General features: G+C 37.1%; 1 protein-coding gene across 1 annotated transcript in view; it reads left to right on the top strand.

Moving 5' to 3' along the window:
• The window catches only part of USH2A (usherin), a 548,586-nt gene that overhangs the window by 357,637 nt on the left and 177,077 nt on the right, over nucleotides 1-13,872 (top strand). Inside the window, exons 38-39 of the mRNA XM_034764482.1 lie at nucleotides 5,183-5,333; nucleotides 5,486-5,628. Coding sequence (XP_034620373.1) covers nucleotides 5,183-5,333; nucleotides 5,486-5,628 — 294 coding nt within the window. The remainder of the gene's footprint in view (nucleotides 1-5,182; nucleotides 5,334-5,485; nucleotides 5,629-13,872) is intronic.

The following is a 13,872-nucleotide window of genomic DNA, read 5'->3' as shown; positions in this document are numbered from 1 at the left end:
ATGTGATAGTACTGGCTGGGTATCCTTTTAAACATCATAAAATAATTGGTTTTACTGGGCAGTTATAAATTCCATCCATTGTGTGTCCAACAGGTATTTATAATCATCAATCAATCAACTAATTCCCTATTGGTATTTTTATATCTTCTGTAGTTTAGCAGAAGTTCAAGTTGGGTAGTGCGGATAAACTTCTATATAACTTGACTGAAGTAGTGTGCCTGTGCTCTCTTCTTAAATCAACATAAGGCACAGGACACAAATCTTACATGCTGCTCCTATAACCTTGACTTCAGTATGGGGTAATTAATGCTTTAGGAAAGGGGCAATCTATTACACTTCCGTTCTTCAGAAGCTGATGCACTGAATACAGTTAAGATTATATGAAAAAATCAGCTCTAATTTTGTTCTTTCTTAAACCAATGTAAACCAGGAGTAACTCCACGGAAGTCAGGCCCCACAAGAGGGCTGTCTTAAAACTCTCCTTCAGCTCCTCACGGTGACCACCAGGCCATTGAACAAAGCCTTGTTGAAGTCCCATTGCTGGTGCTTTTTTGCTGTTGCCTATTAAAGTTGTACTATACAACTTGGGATACTGGAATAGCTATTGCTGCATGCAGTTGAATGCACTATGATAATAAATTAAGAGCTACGAATTACACATAAAATTGGGATAAAGACAGATGTAAAGATTAAAATAAAATTTCAAAAATTAAATTTTTCTGAGTAGGTCAGTGTCCCAGTGGCAGAACTGCTACTAAAGACCTCCACAAAATACCAACAAAAGAACAGGCAGATGACTAAATCAGAAGGAACAGTACATCTCAGTGAAGACTTCCAAACCTGAGCGAGAAAAGAGGAAGTATTATTAACTGTGAGTGGGCCAGCAAGCCCATCTTTTTCAAACAATATGTCGGCATAGCAGAGATCAACTCTGAGATCTACAAAGTATAGGATGGATGATGTGCAATAGTGACATTGAAGATAGGATAAGATGCTTGGGTACACAACTGAAAAGAAAAACCCAAGAATATTGGCTGTGTATATTATATGTTGAATAAGTGAGATGTTCTGACTGAAGGAGTTAAAAGAGAAACCAGAATGACTCTAGTGCATCTGTGAAGATGAGACACAGAAAAAGCAATCTTCTGTTTTGGCAATAGATAAAGGTTTATAACTACCATGCCCTTCTAGTGATGACATATGGCCCAGCAACATGGTCTCTCACTGAGTAAATGAAACAAAAACATGTGCCTATACCGAGAATTATGGAGAAAGCAATGATAGGAATTATGTGGACAGAACAAATGCCAAGGTAACAGGCATGCTTGAGGAAAAAGAAGAGAAACAAATGTCAAGGTACAGAACATATTGCCAGAAAAAGTGACTTGAATAACATGGTCTTAGAATGGATACCTAAGAGAAAATTAATCAGAGGTGGCTAAACAGCAATGCAGTGAAATAAAGAAATGAAGTGTGTGAATTAGACCTGGAAAAGGGCAAGAGTGAACATGACTTGAGAAGACATTCATCCAAAACTCCGTTATCATTGCAATAGCTCCTCAGTCTTATGGCACAAACTGTGAAGAGCCAATTCCTTCCTTACTAGTTAAATGTCTGCTGTTATAGTTTGCATGCACACATGTGTAAGGAAAACATTTAGATAAGAAGCAATTGCAGCACCTGTGCTATTTTTAAATATTTTGCATGTGCAGATGTGGTATACTATTAGAATTACATTTGCATAGTTATAAACTCTTGTGTTTGCCTTCTGCATATAGTATGGCTATACCAGGTCTGATCTCAGTTACAACCACTGTAAATCTAGGGTAACTTTACTGGAATTACTCTGAATTTACACCTATTTAATAGAGATTAGAATTTAGCCCTTCAGCCTGTTCTTGCTCTCATTAAGTTATGTGGCATTGTAGTAAAGTGTAGAATACAACGCAGACCCATTTAATGGGTTTAATACTTTATCATTCAAATAATAATGATCACTTTTGGTGACTGCACTTTAAAAGTTTCATGTGTTTTTGAGAGAGATTGCCCTATGGACGATGGAAATACTCTTGTGATTGGTAAATATCTCTCAAAGTAGTAGAGTCTTTCAAAATAGAGGAAACATTTACGGTGCAGCCACCGTATAAAGGTTTTCATCCTTAGTCATCTTTGAAAATCTTAGAGATCTATCATTAGCTCCTTTTTTGTTGAGGAAACTGAGGCACAGATGTTAAGTGACTTTTCAAAAGCAACTCAGCAAGTCAGTGACAGACCTGGGAACAGAATGCCTCTCTTGGCTCATCTTCCTGTATCTTATTGCCTAGTCCACATTTTCTCCCAAAACTGGTGGTATCAATTTAAACCATTTATTATGCATAATTCTTTCTCCATTTGCTCTCACAATAAAATAGTTAAGGTAGACAGGTAATTAAAGATTTTTTCCCATCCTTTATGCTCTCTTTTTGTAGATGAAGCATGATTTTTTTTTACCAGATCTAGTTAGGATTTACTGGACAAGATGTTGATTCAGTAGGTTGCAAATGGAGTGGTTGCCCCCTGAGAGTGATATTAAAGCTTGAGGGGAGCTTTTTGAGCAACATTGCATCTTAAAGACAATATATCAAGCTGATAGATACATGGCTCTTCTGTTGAGAAACCTGCAGCTGAATTATTTCTGGTTACCAGTTATTGCTTGGGTACTTTGGGGAATAAGAGTAGGATAAAGGGGTTAAACTGAGGGAAATATTACATTAAAGATCTCAGTTTACGGGAAGTAGCTGAAATAACCAGAATATGTTCTATATGCAATTTAGAATGATCAGGTTGTTTAGGAAACCCTTCAAAGTTTTAATGATCAAAATGTGACCAATTTTATAGACACCTTTCTAGTTATTACTCGACAGAGACTCAAAAGTGCTTTATTCCTGTAGTCTTCTTTTTCACAGTGCATATTAATGAAATTCTCGGCAAGATCCAGGAAATCCTTTATACAAAGACATATATTTTGTACATTCTAACATTTGAAAGCCTCAAAGGACCAAATTAAGTCAATGGACCTTCACAGGGATTGAGTTTGGCCCACATTCTCTACTGTTCTTTTCATTGTACCAGTACAATGTCATCTATTTGGACCTCTAACTTTGATTATCTAGGCAACTAAATTATATCTGTATTGTAAATAGTTGACTATTAAACAGCTATATATTTGTACTTGAACATTCTTGTACCTCCATAATAATTAATAAAAATACATAGTTAGAGTTTATTTGATGCTTTTCATTTGTGAATCTCAAAGAGCTTTACAAAAGAGGTAAGTGTCATTGTCTCCATTTTACAGATGAGATATCTAAGGCATATAGAGTGGAAGGACTTGCCTAAAGTCACACACAGCAGACTACTGGCAGAGCTGGGAATAAGCACAGTTCAGTGACCCAGCCAGTGGACCACATTACTTCCTTAGCAGGCAATATGTTATTTTCATAATACTTTTCTCAAATATAGTGGTGTGAACCCCAGCTTCTTGGCCAAATTACCAGTGAGTTAATTAGATTCCCCTACCTGAATTCCCCTGCCATTTTCAGCGAGTTGTAGTATACTTCTGGTCTTGATCTATGTAAAGTTTGTGTATGTACTTGAACAGTTGGTACATTTAAACTTCAGATGCAATTTAATTTTGAATGAGATGGTGCCCTACCTCATAGAGAGATTGTGTGGCTTAATTAGTGAATGTTTGTAAAAGCATTCTGAGGTCCTCTGATGAAAGGCACTATAGTAATGCAAAGTATTTTATTTTAATTGCTATTTATTTTTGTTCTCATTTTGTACTAGCAGAGCTTACTTACAATTGACCTTACCAGGCACTTTACAAATGGATGCTAAAATAATGACTGATTATGTATGTGTATTGTATTTTGCACACACAGATTTTAAAACATATATTGCATGCCAAATTCTGATTTTAGTTTATCAGTGTTAATCTAGAACAATTTCATTGACATCAATGGAGTCTCTCGATTTACACGAATGTATGGTAACTGAGAGAAAAACTTAATCTTTAAACTCTAGCAGAAAGGATTCAGGCACCATGTGGGCACAATGTCTGTTTTTGCCACTTGGGAGACAGCTATTCTTCACATGGTACATGAAGATCATAAAACTAAATTACAACGTGCTGCTTACCCAAGTGCCCAGTTTAGTAGTTCTGCCAATCAGTTGCAGTTCCTTAATATAGGTGCCAGTCAACACGCTGAACCATAGATTGGTTTACAACAATCTTTCAGTCAGCCTGGTACCAGAAAAAGAGAACAGTGATGAAAAATTTCTATTTGGATGACCACAGAAAGATGCAAATGGTAGCTACTGAACCATCAAAGACACAAGCACTTTACAAAAGTTTAAATGAAAAAAAATATCAAACAGTCCAACCTTTCTATTTAACATTCTGAAAATATGCTGTTTTGGCATCCAATACACAAATGTCAAATGTGTTATACATGAAAGGTTTTTCGACCAGGTTAGTCTTTCATGGTGAGAAAAACATAAGGCCACAATCTCAGCTGGTGTAAATCACTTCAGTGGGATTACACCGATTGATACCAGCTGAAGAACTGCCTCAGAACCTGGAATAGGGCTGGATCTGTGATTCCTGGGCCCACTCAATAAAAGTTAGAATTAATCAAATGGAAGAAATACTGGTCCAAATCCCCAGACTTCAGTGGATCTACATTCATTTATACCAGCTGAGTATCTGATTTGCTAAATGTTATATCAAGTTATTAATGAGAGAAGGGGAGGGGTATTTGAATGAAGTGCCTGACTTTGCTGCCCTGCTACTCAGATTGAGTAATACTTCCTCAATGAGATGTTTCTTTGATTTCAATGTGAGTAAAATTGGCAGTGCAGGGGGCTAATATACTAGCAGGTGGGATAGAATGTTACAACTGAATTCCTTTTGGTGTTTTGGGGGTTGCTCTCAGCCCAGTGATATTGGTGTAATTGTATTGGAAAGAAGAACATAAAGAAGTACAGTACTTCAGTAACGAAAATGTTAAATTAAATGGACCATGTTGACATGCTGTTGATCGTGAGGAACAGTTTTTCCAGTATATGGAGCATTTTGATTCCATCCAGCATATGTTCTCCACGGTTTTCTCTGCTCTAATTCATCCATGTTTTTCGACAGCTCCAGATGGCATGCTGCCTCCAAGGCTTTCATCTGCCACGCCGACCAGTCTTCAGGTTGTCTGGTCTACACCAGTTCGCAATAACGCTCCAGGCTTACCCAGTTATCGACTCCAGATGAGGCCTAGGAATTCCACTGATGATATTCTAGAGTATGCAAACAATAAAAATCTTCTGTAAATTGTCAGTGAAGAGAAGTAAAATTATTTTAGAGGTGGCTCACCCGTAGGGTGTTTTTGTCTTCTTTTCTACCCCCACCCCTTGTATTTTGGAGCTTTATAACTCATTCTTCATTTCTTTCCAGGTTATTTTCCAGTCCCTCTGCTTCCTTAAGCTATATAGTCAAAGATCTTCAGCCATATACAGTGTACGAGATGAGAATGATAGTCTCCAATGGTTATGGTAATACATATAGTGACTGGACTCCGATGATTACAGCAGAGGACAGTAAGTAGCTTGCAAAAATACAGAGTTGAATCCCACTTATCTGCTAACAGATGTTTAAGATAATACAAATGCATATCCTTCCGCTGGCTAAACTAGCATTGCATATGATTTCTTTTTCTTTTATCTCATTTTATTAGCTTAATAGTAATAACATATTTTCTCCCTGAGAGCTAAGCTACAGTAATAAAAACACCTAAAAAATCTTGTATGAGTTGTGTGAACTGTTCATTAAATGGATGTAAAGGAATATTTTTCAGAGAAATACCTCATTTCATTATATAATGACTCTCTCTATTCACATATGGCCATATGCAGATAGAGAAAAATATTTGTTAGTGTGGATAGTTTGTTAGAGTGAGGGTGGATTTTTTTTTTTTTTTGCATTCTGTGAGCTAGAGTCTGATTTCATTTACATCAGTAAATGTATTGACGTCAGTAGTAAATGAAGATATAGCCTTGTCATCTTGTTCAGCATGTAAAGAAGGATGTCATTTCTTTTGTGGTCGTTGGGCTGATGCCACCTAAGTAGTGCAGCAGCTTTCTGTAGGACTTTTGGATACTGTTTCAAACAAATGATCAGTAAGAAGAAGGCACAGTTTATATTGCCAGCCCCTTGACTCATCCACTAAGTCTGGCATTAATTGGTTCATATTTTGCAAACTCACTCTACTTGCATTTGTTTGACATTAAAGCTAGGGTTGTGAACGTAGCCATTTTAACTGACATATGTTGCACAGGTACTAGGTGCAATATAAAAACAACACATGAGAAGGTGTGCAGTTACCAAACACACAAATGCACATATACCTCAGATACAGCATAGTTGAAGTCCAATGGCTGTGTAATGAAGGTATCTAGTAGAGCCATAACCACACTTCTTGAAGTGTGCTGTTGCTTTGAAAAATGTTTTCTTGCATTTTTCAAATCATTAGCTAATGACCCCAGTATACCAGATATCAGAACAATCAAAATCTTTGCCTAAGAGATGCCTCCTGTCATATCACTCATTTAATAAACAAGAGAAATTCTGAGAGAAATATTTTTTGTAATTGAAAAATTAAAATCCCAACTTCTTGGTCCTGCTTTTCCTTGTACTCCAGATTTACACTGGTGTGAAAAAAGAATCAGGCACCTTGGACCTAAAGTAACAGAATTAATTGGGGTATAAATTAGCCACCATTTGTGGCTCCTCATTGTTCTCACCCCTTTCTCTAAGATCAAAGCAGATTGTATTCAGAAAAAATGAGTGCTTGTGGCACCTTAGAGATTAACAAATTTATTTGGGCATAAGCTTTCGTATCAACCTTCTTGTCAACTGTTTGAAATTGGCCACTCTCATTACCACTACAAAAGTGATTTTTCCTCCCTTGCATAATGACAGGTTTCAGAGTAGCAGCCGTGTTAGTCTGTATCCGCAAAAAGAAGAACAGGAGTACTTGTGGCACCTTAGAGACTAAGGTGCCACAAGTACTCCTGTTCTTCTTTCCTCCCTTGGTATCCTACCGTTAATTGAATTGTCTCGTTAGACTGACCTCCCACTTGATATGGCAACTAACATCTTTTCATGTGCTGTATATTTATACCTGCTACTGTATTTTCCACTCCAGTCATCTGATGAAGTGGGTTCTAGCCCACAAAAGCTTATACCCAAATAAATTTGTTAGTCTCTAAGGTGCCACAAGGACTCCTCGTTGTTTTTGCTGATACAGACTAACATGGCTACCACTCTGACACCTGTATTCAGAAAATATCTCAGACAGAAATATGTCTTAATATATCATCAGTTGGAGACATGTTTTTTACAGCTATCAGACAAATGTAGGCCCCAATCTTGGAAACACACAAGTGCTTAAATCTAAGCACTTGAGTTGCCCCATTGATTTAAATGTGACTAATCACATGAATGAATAAAGTTCAGTATATGAGTCAATCTTTGCGGAACCAGAGACTTAGCCTCTTTTCTACCTATGAAGATTTTTGATCAGATCATAATTTCCTTTAATGCACTTGTTCTGTAAAATTACTTAATACATTTTTTGTTTTTTTAAAACTGTGGATTGACTGAACAGTTATCTGTGAATATTTGTTGTTCAGACTATAATAGTTAGCTGAGAATGGTCAGGTAAATCGCACGATATTGTTTTTTTTCCTGTGTGGGATGAGTACACATTGAGCTCAGTCATTGATGTATGAGTTTAAAATAGGGTTTTTGCAAATATGTGTGTGTGCAACTTCTAAATATGATTTTTTGGGTGAAATTCACTCTTGTTCACAGAGCTTTTTCAAGACCTATGTTCCACTTTATTCCCACTTAAGGCCATAAATGGGATTTTACTGGTGCATAGGACTTGTGCCTTCTGTACCGGAATGAATTTTACCTTCTGCAAACATTTTTATGAACAATTTGATTGCATTAATGTCCGTAGGTAGTTGACACAAAAGGGGCGTGATGTGGCTTAGGTGAATTCATTTAAACATTTGAAGAAAAATTAATGGAAAGCTTTCCATTGATATTTGCCCAGCTCTAATGTTTTGAAAATTGCTATTCATTTGCTTCTTAAATTGTTGCTGCCACATCTGGTTTTTCATCTTGAAAAACACTATTTTTATAGTGCAGTTATAAACTCTATCCTCTCAGTGACCGTGCATTTCATTCCCATGCCCTGCTCCATTTGCATTGATAAAGAATATATGCTGATATATCTCCAGTATCCAACAATTTCTGTGTTTGTAATTTACCAACACAGCTTACACCACTATAATGGTGACTGAGGACTCTGTATTTTTGGTGTCATTGTGGAAGGCTGCCATCTCTGAAAGGATGTTCAATTCAATTGACAAAGACTGAATGATTGGCAATGGGCATAAGTAGTATTTCTGTCAAGGCTTCAACATGTTGCTTGTAAAGCCACCTATACTGACAGCTTATTGCCAGAGCTACACTTAATATCTGGTCTTTCTAACCAATATCCTCTGACTTTTTAAAGTGCAATTTTGACAGTTGAAATTTCCTGTATCTCTTAACCTGGTAAAATAAAGACATGTTCCCATGTCCATATTTGAGTTTTACCCCACAAATATGTGCCTCTGTAGCACAAAATATCCATAGAAGGATCACATATATAGGTATATTGGCCTGATCAACTACTATAAATAGTGGTAACTCTGTTTGTCAATACAATTACACTAATTTACACCAGCTGAGGATTTGACCATATATATTTTCCTTATAATAGCTGTTTCACCCGACTAGCAAGAAATCAGAAAAGATGAGAGGAAATTCAGTAAACATCACCATAAAAAAATCTGTTTGGAAAAAAAATATTATAATATAAAGGTAGATGCTGAAGAGAATGTTAATAGATATTTCAAATATTTTTTTCATTTACATCAGTCTGACACCAGTAACTGATTCCATGCATTTTTAAAAGTCTAACCTGCCAGTGCCAAATAACAATAATGTACATTTCCTATTAATATTTTAAAACCTGTTAAACATGTGTTAATAAAAGATGTTTGTTCCAGTGATCTTGGTGAGAATAATGTCAGACCATTTGCTGCCAGACAAATACAAACAATTCAGGAAATTTCTTGGCTAAATTCTGCTTTCAGTTATTTGGGTGTAAATCTGGATTAACTCTATTGAAAACAATAGAATTACTCTGGATTTATCCTGAGTAACTGAGATCAGAATTTCATGCACTGCATCTAAGAATAAAATGGAATCTCTCCTCGAGTTTAGGGAATTAAGATATTAATCTTATTTAATGCTTTTCTTTCATAGTGAACATTCTGGATGGGCTGAGAGGGGGAGCTGCCAAGGAGTTAGTTACAGCTCTTGAAGCCAGTTTTATGCCAGCCCCAACCCCATCATACTTTTAGTGTAGCCTTATGGCTGCTCTAAAATACACCAGCTGATAGCCCCAAAGGGTTGAAATTTAACAGAGGAATAGTCCTGAAGTCAGAGAGATGCTTTTTGCTGTCTCTAAGAAACGTCCAGCCAGATTTGACCCAGTTATAAACAATGGGAAATTGCTATTTCCACATGTCCTTTAGAAAAAACTTATTGATCTTAGTGCATCTGGAACATGCAGAAAATTATATGTGCTCCCATGGTCTGCATGTGCCGATACACCTCTGTCATCACAAATTTCAACACTTTGCACTCAGAAATAAACAATATCAATTCCAGGCAATGTTCTTCAGCCTGTCATTCTCTCCATGGGTGTTTACCATTGTAACAGCCATTTTTGTAACCATGTTGAGGAAAATGGCCATCCAAATACCTGTTGACAAAGAAACAATCATAAGGACAGCTCATCACTTCACATTTGCTAGACTGGAATGTCCTAGGTTCTTACAGTAGTTTATCTGTAGGATTTCTCCCTAACTCCCTCAGGTGCTGTCACATCAGGGAGAATTCTTCAAAACCATCTCAGGCCTTAGTGATATTTTCTGAGAAAAAAACAAACAAAATTCATGTTCTCATCAATCATTTCTCCTGCACTTAACAGATTTCAGCACAGTAGTGCCTCTGGCTTGTAGGCCTGTTGGGATCATATGGAAATGATCCCAAAGCTCTACCTCTGGCCCTTTCACAATTTTCTGATTGGTCATTGGAGATAAACTCAGGAAATGGACTACCTATTGCACCTATTCCCAGAAGTGCAGCACTACCTGTGTTGGTGGAGCGTCCCTCACCCATCAACTATTCAAAGACAAATAACTGACAAATCTGCCAGGAACCCAAATGACCACAAATGCCAACCTGTCAGGGTTGGGAGCTCAGATAGGTCTAAATATGGTTCAGGACAAGTAGTCTCCCCAGGAGTTGCAGCTGAGCATCAACTGCTTGAAGCTGTGAGCAGTGGGGAGTGAAGCAATCAGCCTCTTTCCATGTATTCTTCCATAGTTTATAACCATCCACATGGAGAGTGGCTCCAGAACCATGAGGATTTATCTTAACCATCAACGTGAAATGAAAAGCAAAAAGCCTAAACAGCAAGATCCTGTTGCACTTGGAACATCTGGCTCTGTCCCCCAAAACCATGTACCTCTACGCTGAGACCAGCAGTTACACCGAGAAGCTCAACTGTTGCTGGGTCAGTTTCCATTTTTTGGCATCTCGCCCACAAGTGTTTGAGATTGGTTGGAGGTGGTTCCTTCCACAGGTGGATTTATCCAACACGAAGTGAACAAAATCTGTTCTTCAAGTTGGCATCCATGCCTGGTGAGTGGATGCCTTGTTGTTCCTCTGGTCAGATGCCTAGGGTTATGTATTTCCTCTCTTCCCTCAAACATCCAGGACAACTAGAAAGATTGACAACCAAGCTGCAGGAAAACTTCTAAGTTCCATTTTGGCCAGGTGACCATAGCTCCCAAGGCATATGTCAGTATGTCAGCTGTGGATTTTACCATTATCTCAGAACCTCGTTCACTGAAAAGTCTCCCAAAGGCTGTTCACATCTGAAACTCTCTGCATGGAATCCTAAGTAGACACATTTTGATGGTTTCTCACAGGATTCATTCAATTTCCTCTTCAAAAACAGGAAACACTGCCAACTGGATTTACCATAGCAGCTTAATATGACCTGATGTTCATGGTCATATGGAAAAATACAACCCCCTTCTACTGGTAACAAAAGACATTTTCACATTTCGTCTACTCAGCTTTTCATAAAGATCCAAGATCTAGTTTTCTCACAGTACTGCTGTGCTGCTTCATGCACACCTCTCCCTCTTTCTGAAGGCAATATCTCTTCAAAAGTCTTTGATGCCATGCACAGTGGAACAATCTAGTGTTGTGACATTCATGCTCTCCTTGAATCCATGGGGTAAACTTCTTTATACTGTCTTTAAAGTACACCTTTCTTTTGGGCATACACTTCAGCAAAAAGGTTTTTGTCAGACAGCCTCACCTTCCTTTTTTATCTGGCTCAAATGATTCAAAGGCCATCCACTGATTTCATACTTACATCCTATGCTCATTCACAAGAGATAAAGGCAAAACTTACATGTTATACGATAGTTGTTGAGCATGAGACCACTACAGTTCCTTTGCTTGTGCCTTGATTTTATGGGGCTAAGTATGGATGATAGATTTACTAATAGCCAAAAACCATTTTATTTCTAGTTATTTTATTAATTTATATAGTGCCTATCAATATAGTGCTATTACTTCTTATGATTATTTGAAATGTCTGTGCTCAGATGATCCTTGGTTGAGATTAACAAAAAATCCTATTTGTTTTCCTTTGAGTAATCTGTTATAGTGTTGTTGTGGAAAAAGTCCTAATGTAAAGATATCTCTCTTCTATCAGCACAGGCAAAAGTATTACTATTCCATAACTGTGGCTCTTCCTCCATATAAAGGAGCATGCAACTTCATATTACATTATAGTTAAGGGGTGAGGAATGTCATGAGTGAGGAAGGCTGAGGCTAAGTGACAACAGAATCATGCTCCCCTTGTGGGCAGAACTTGGATTGCCACTGGATGGAGCCAATAGTTTCTGCAGTTTATAATTGACATCACATTTTGTCAATGTTTATAATTTCACCACCAAGAGGTCTCGGGGGAGAAAAATAGATGGCTTACGATGAACGGGGGGTCTATTCTGCTTAGGTAGAGAGCTTCCAGTCAAAGCATGCAACTCTCATTAGCTTTAATGAGCAGTAACCTAGGTACATATCCCGGAACATTAATGAATGTTCCGGGATATGTGTGGGTGAATAGGCCCCCTAAAATCTGTACAGGTAAGTATATAAAAACGTGTTTCTAGGCTGGTGATTAAAAAAGATTAATGACAATTCTGTGCCTTCATTTTAAGTAGAGACTGAACTTTTGAAGTAGATGAGCAAAATAGCCTTTCATAAAAGATAATTCCATTTGCCAAAATGAAACTACCATCCAATTTTAATGTTGTAATGAAATGGCTTGAAATATGAATCAGAGATCTTAAGGAAAAAGATGCTCCCTGTACCCATTTTCAATAGTTAGTTCTATAAACAATTACATCTGAGTAAAGAGCTTTATGATTTTATTTTTATCATTGGCAGGCTGAGCTGTGTAGCTGTCATACTTTGCAGTCTTCCCTCCAGTGACAACCACATTGACAACATGTTATACTCCACATTGATTTTACAGTTAAGGAGCTGATTGTGATATATAGGGATTTTAAGAATTCAGCTGAGAGGCTGACTTTTGCCTTTTATCATTCCATTAAAATTTTATAACCATCTTTTTCATGTCATTTCATCCATGAATTCTTACTTTAGAAAGTGATAGCTACTGCTGTGAGCATAACTTTCCTCATGTTCAGAGCTTTTTATTGTATTAGCAAACTACCCCAATTATAGTTAATGCTCATGTTTTACATAATTGTGGTGACCCTTTCAACCAAGCAGTATCATGCTAGTTGATTTGTATATAGAATTAGATGATTTTGCTTGTCATTTAAAAAGAAGCTACACTGCATGAGTGTTAGGGAACAGGATTTAACGCTTCCTTATCCAGTGGGGCCAATTAAGCATCTCTCAAATGTCTTGTCTGAATCGAGAGAGTTTTAAGTCTCTCTTTTTAAAAGGCCAGCAGGGAATGTATGGGTAGATGCGTTAGCTACCAAAAAAAAAAAAAAAAAAATTTGTTTGGGGGGGGTTGAAGGGGAGAAAGGCAAAACTGAAGATAAGCATCTCTTCCCATACATTATAGCAGATTGTCTTTAAGGAATATGTCTAAACTCTGTGGGGGTTTGGAGCACAAGTTCATCTAATTATCACAAATGTTTCACCTATTATGCCAGCAACTTATTCAGTAGAAATAAAAGGCTTATCCCTTCCATCACAACAGAGAACAAACTGCCTGATTGTTATTTTTTCCCCTGCAAAAGCTCACAGTGTGATTGCTTGTATATGAGGTATAATTAAACAAAATGCTGGCATACAACTCAGTGGAAAATATTATATCTTTCAACTTTTTTAAAAAACTTCAATCCCCCACAAGTGATTTTCAAGATCTTAAATGTCAAAAGGGATTTTTTTTTGTTTCAGGGAAAAATTGTCATTTTAAGGAATACAAATTTGCTTTACTCTGAAAAATAATAAATTCTAAATAATGGGCCAAACTCTGTTCCAAATGACAAACTGTCTGGATTTGCACAAGTGTAAGTAAGTTCAGAGTTTGGTTGATCCTGAGGGCAAATTTTTTTTTCCAATTAAGAATGCAAGAATCCAAATTCATTTTACAG

This window comes from Trachemys scripta, chromosome 3 (assembly GCF_013100865.1).
Source record: "Trachemys scripta elegans isolate TJP31775 chromosome 3, CAS_Tse_1.0, whole genome shotgun sequence".
In the NCBI taxonomy this organism is placed as follows: domain Eukaryota; kingdom Metazoa; phylum Chordata; order Testudines; family Emydidae; genus Trachemys; species Trachemys scripta.
This window is presented reverse-complemented; position numbering and strand designations above follow the sequence as displayed.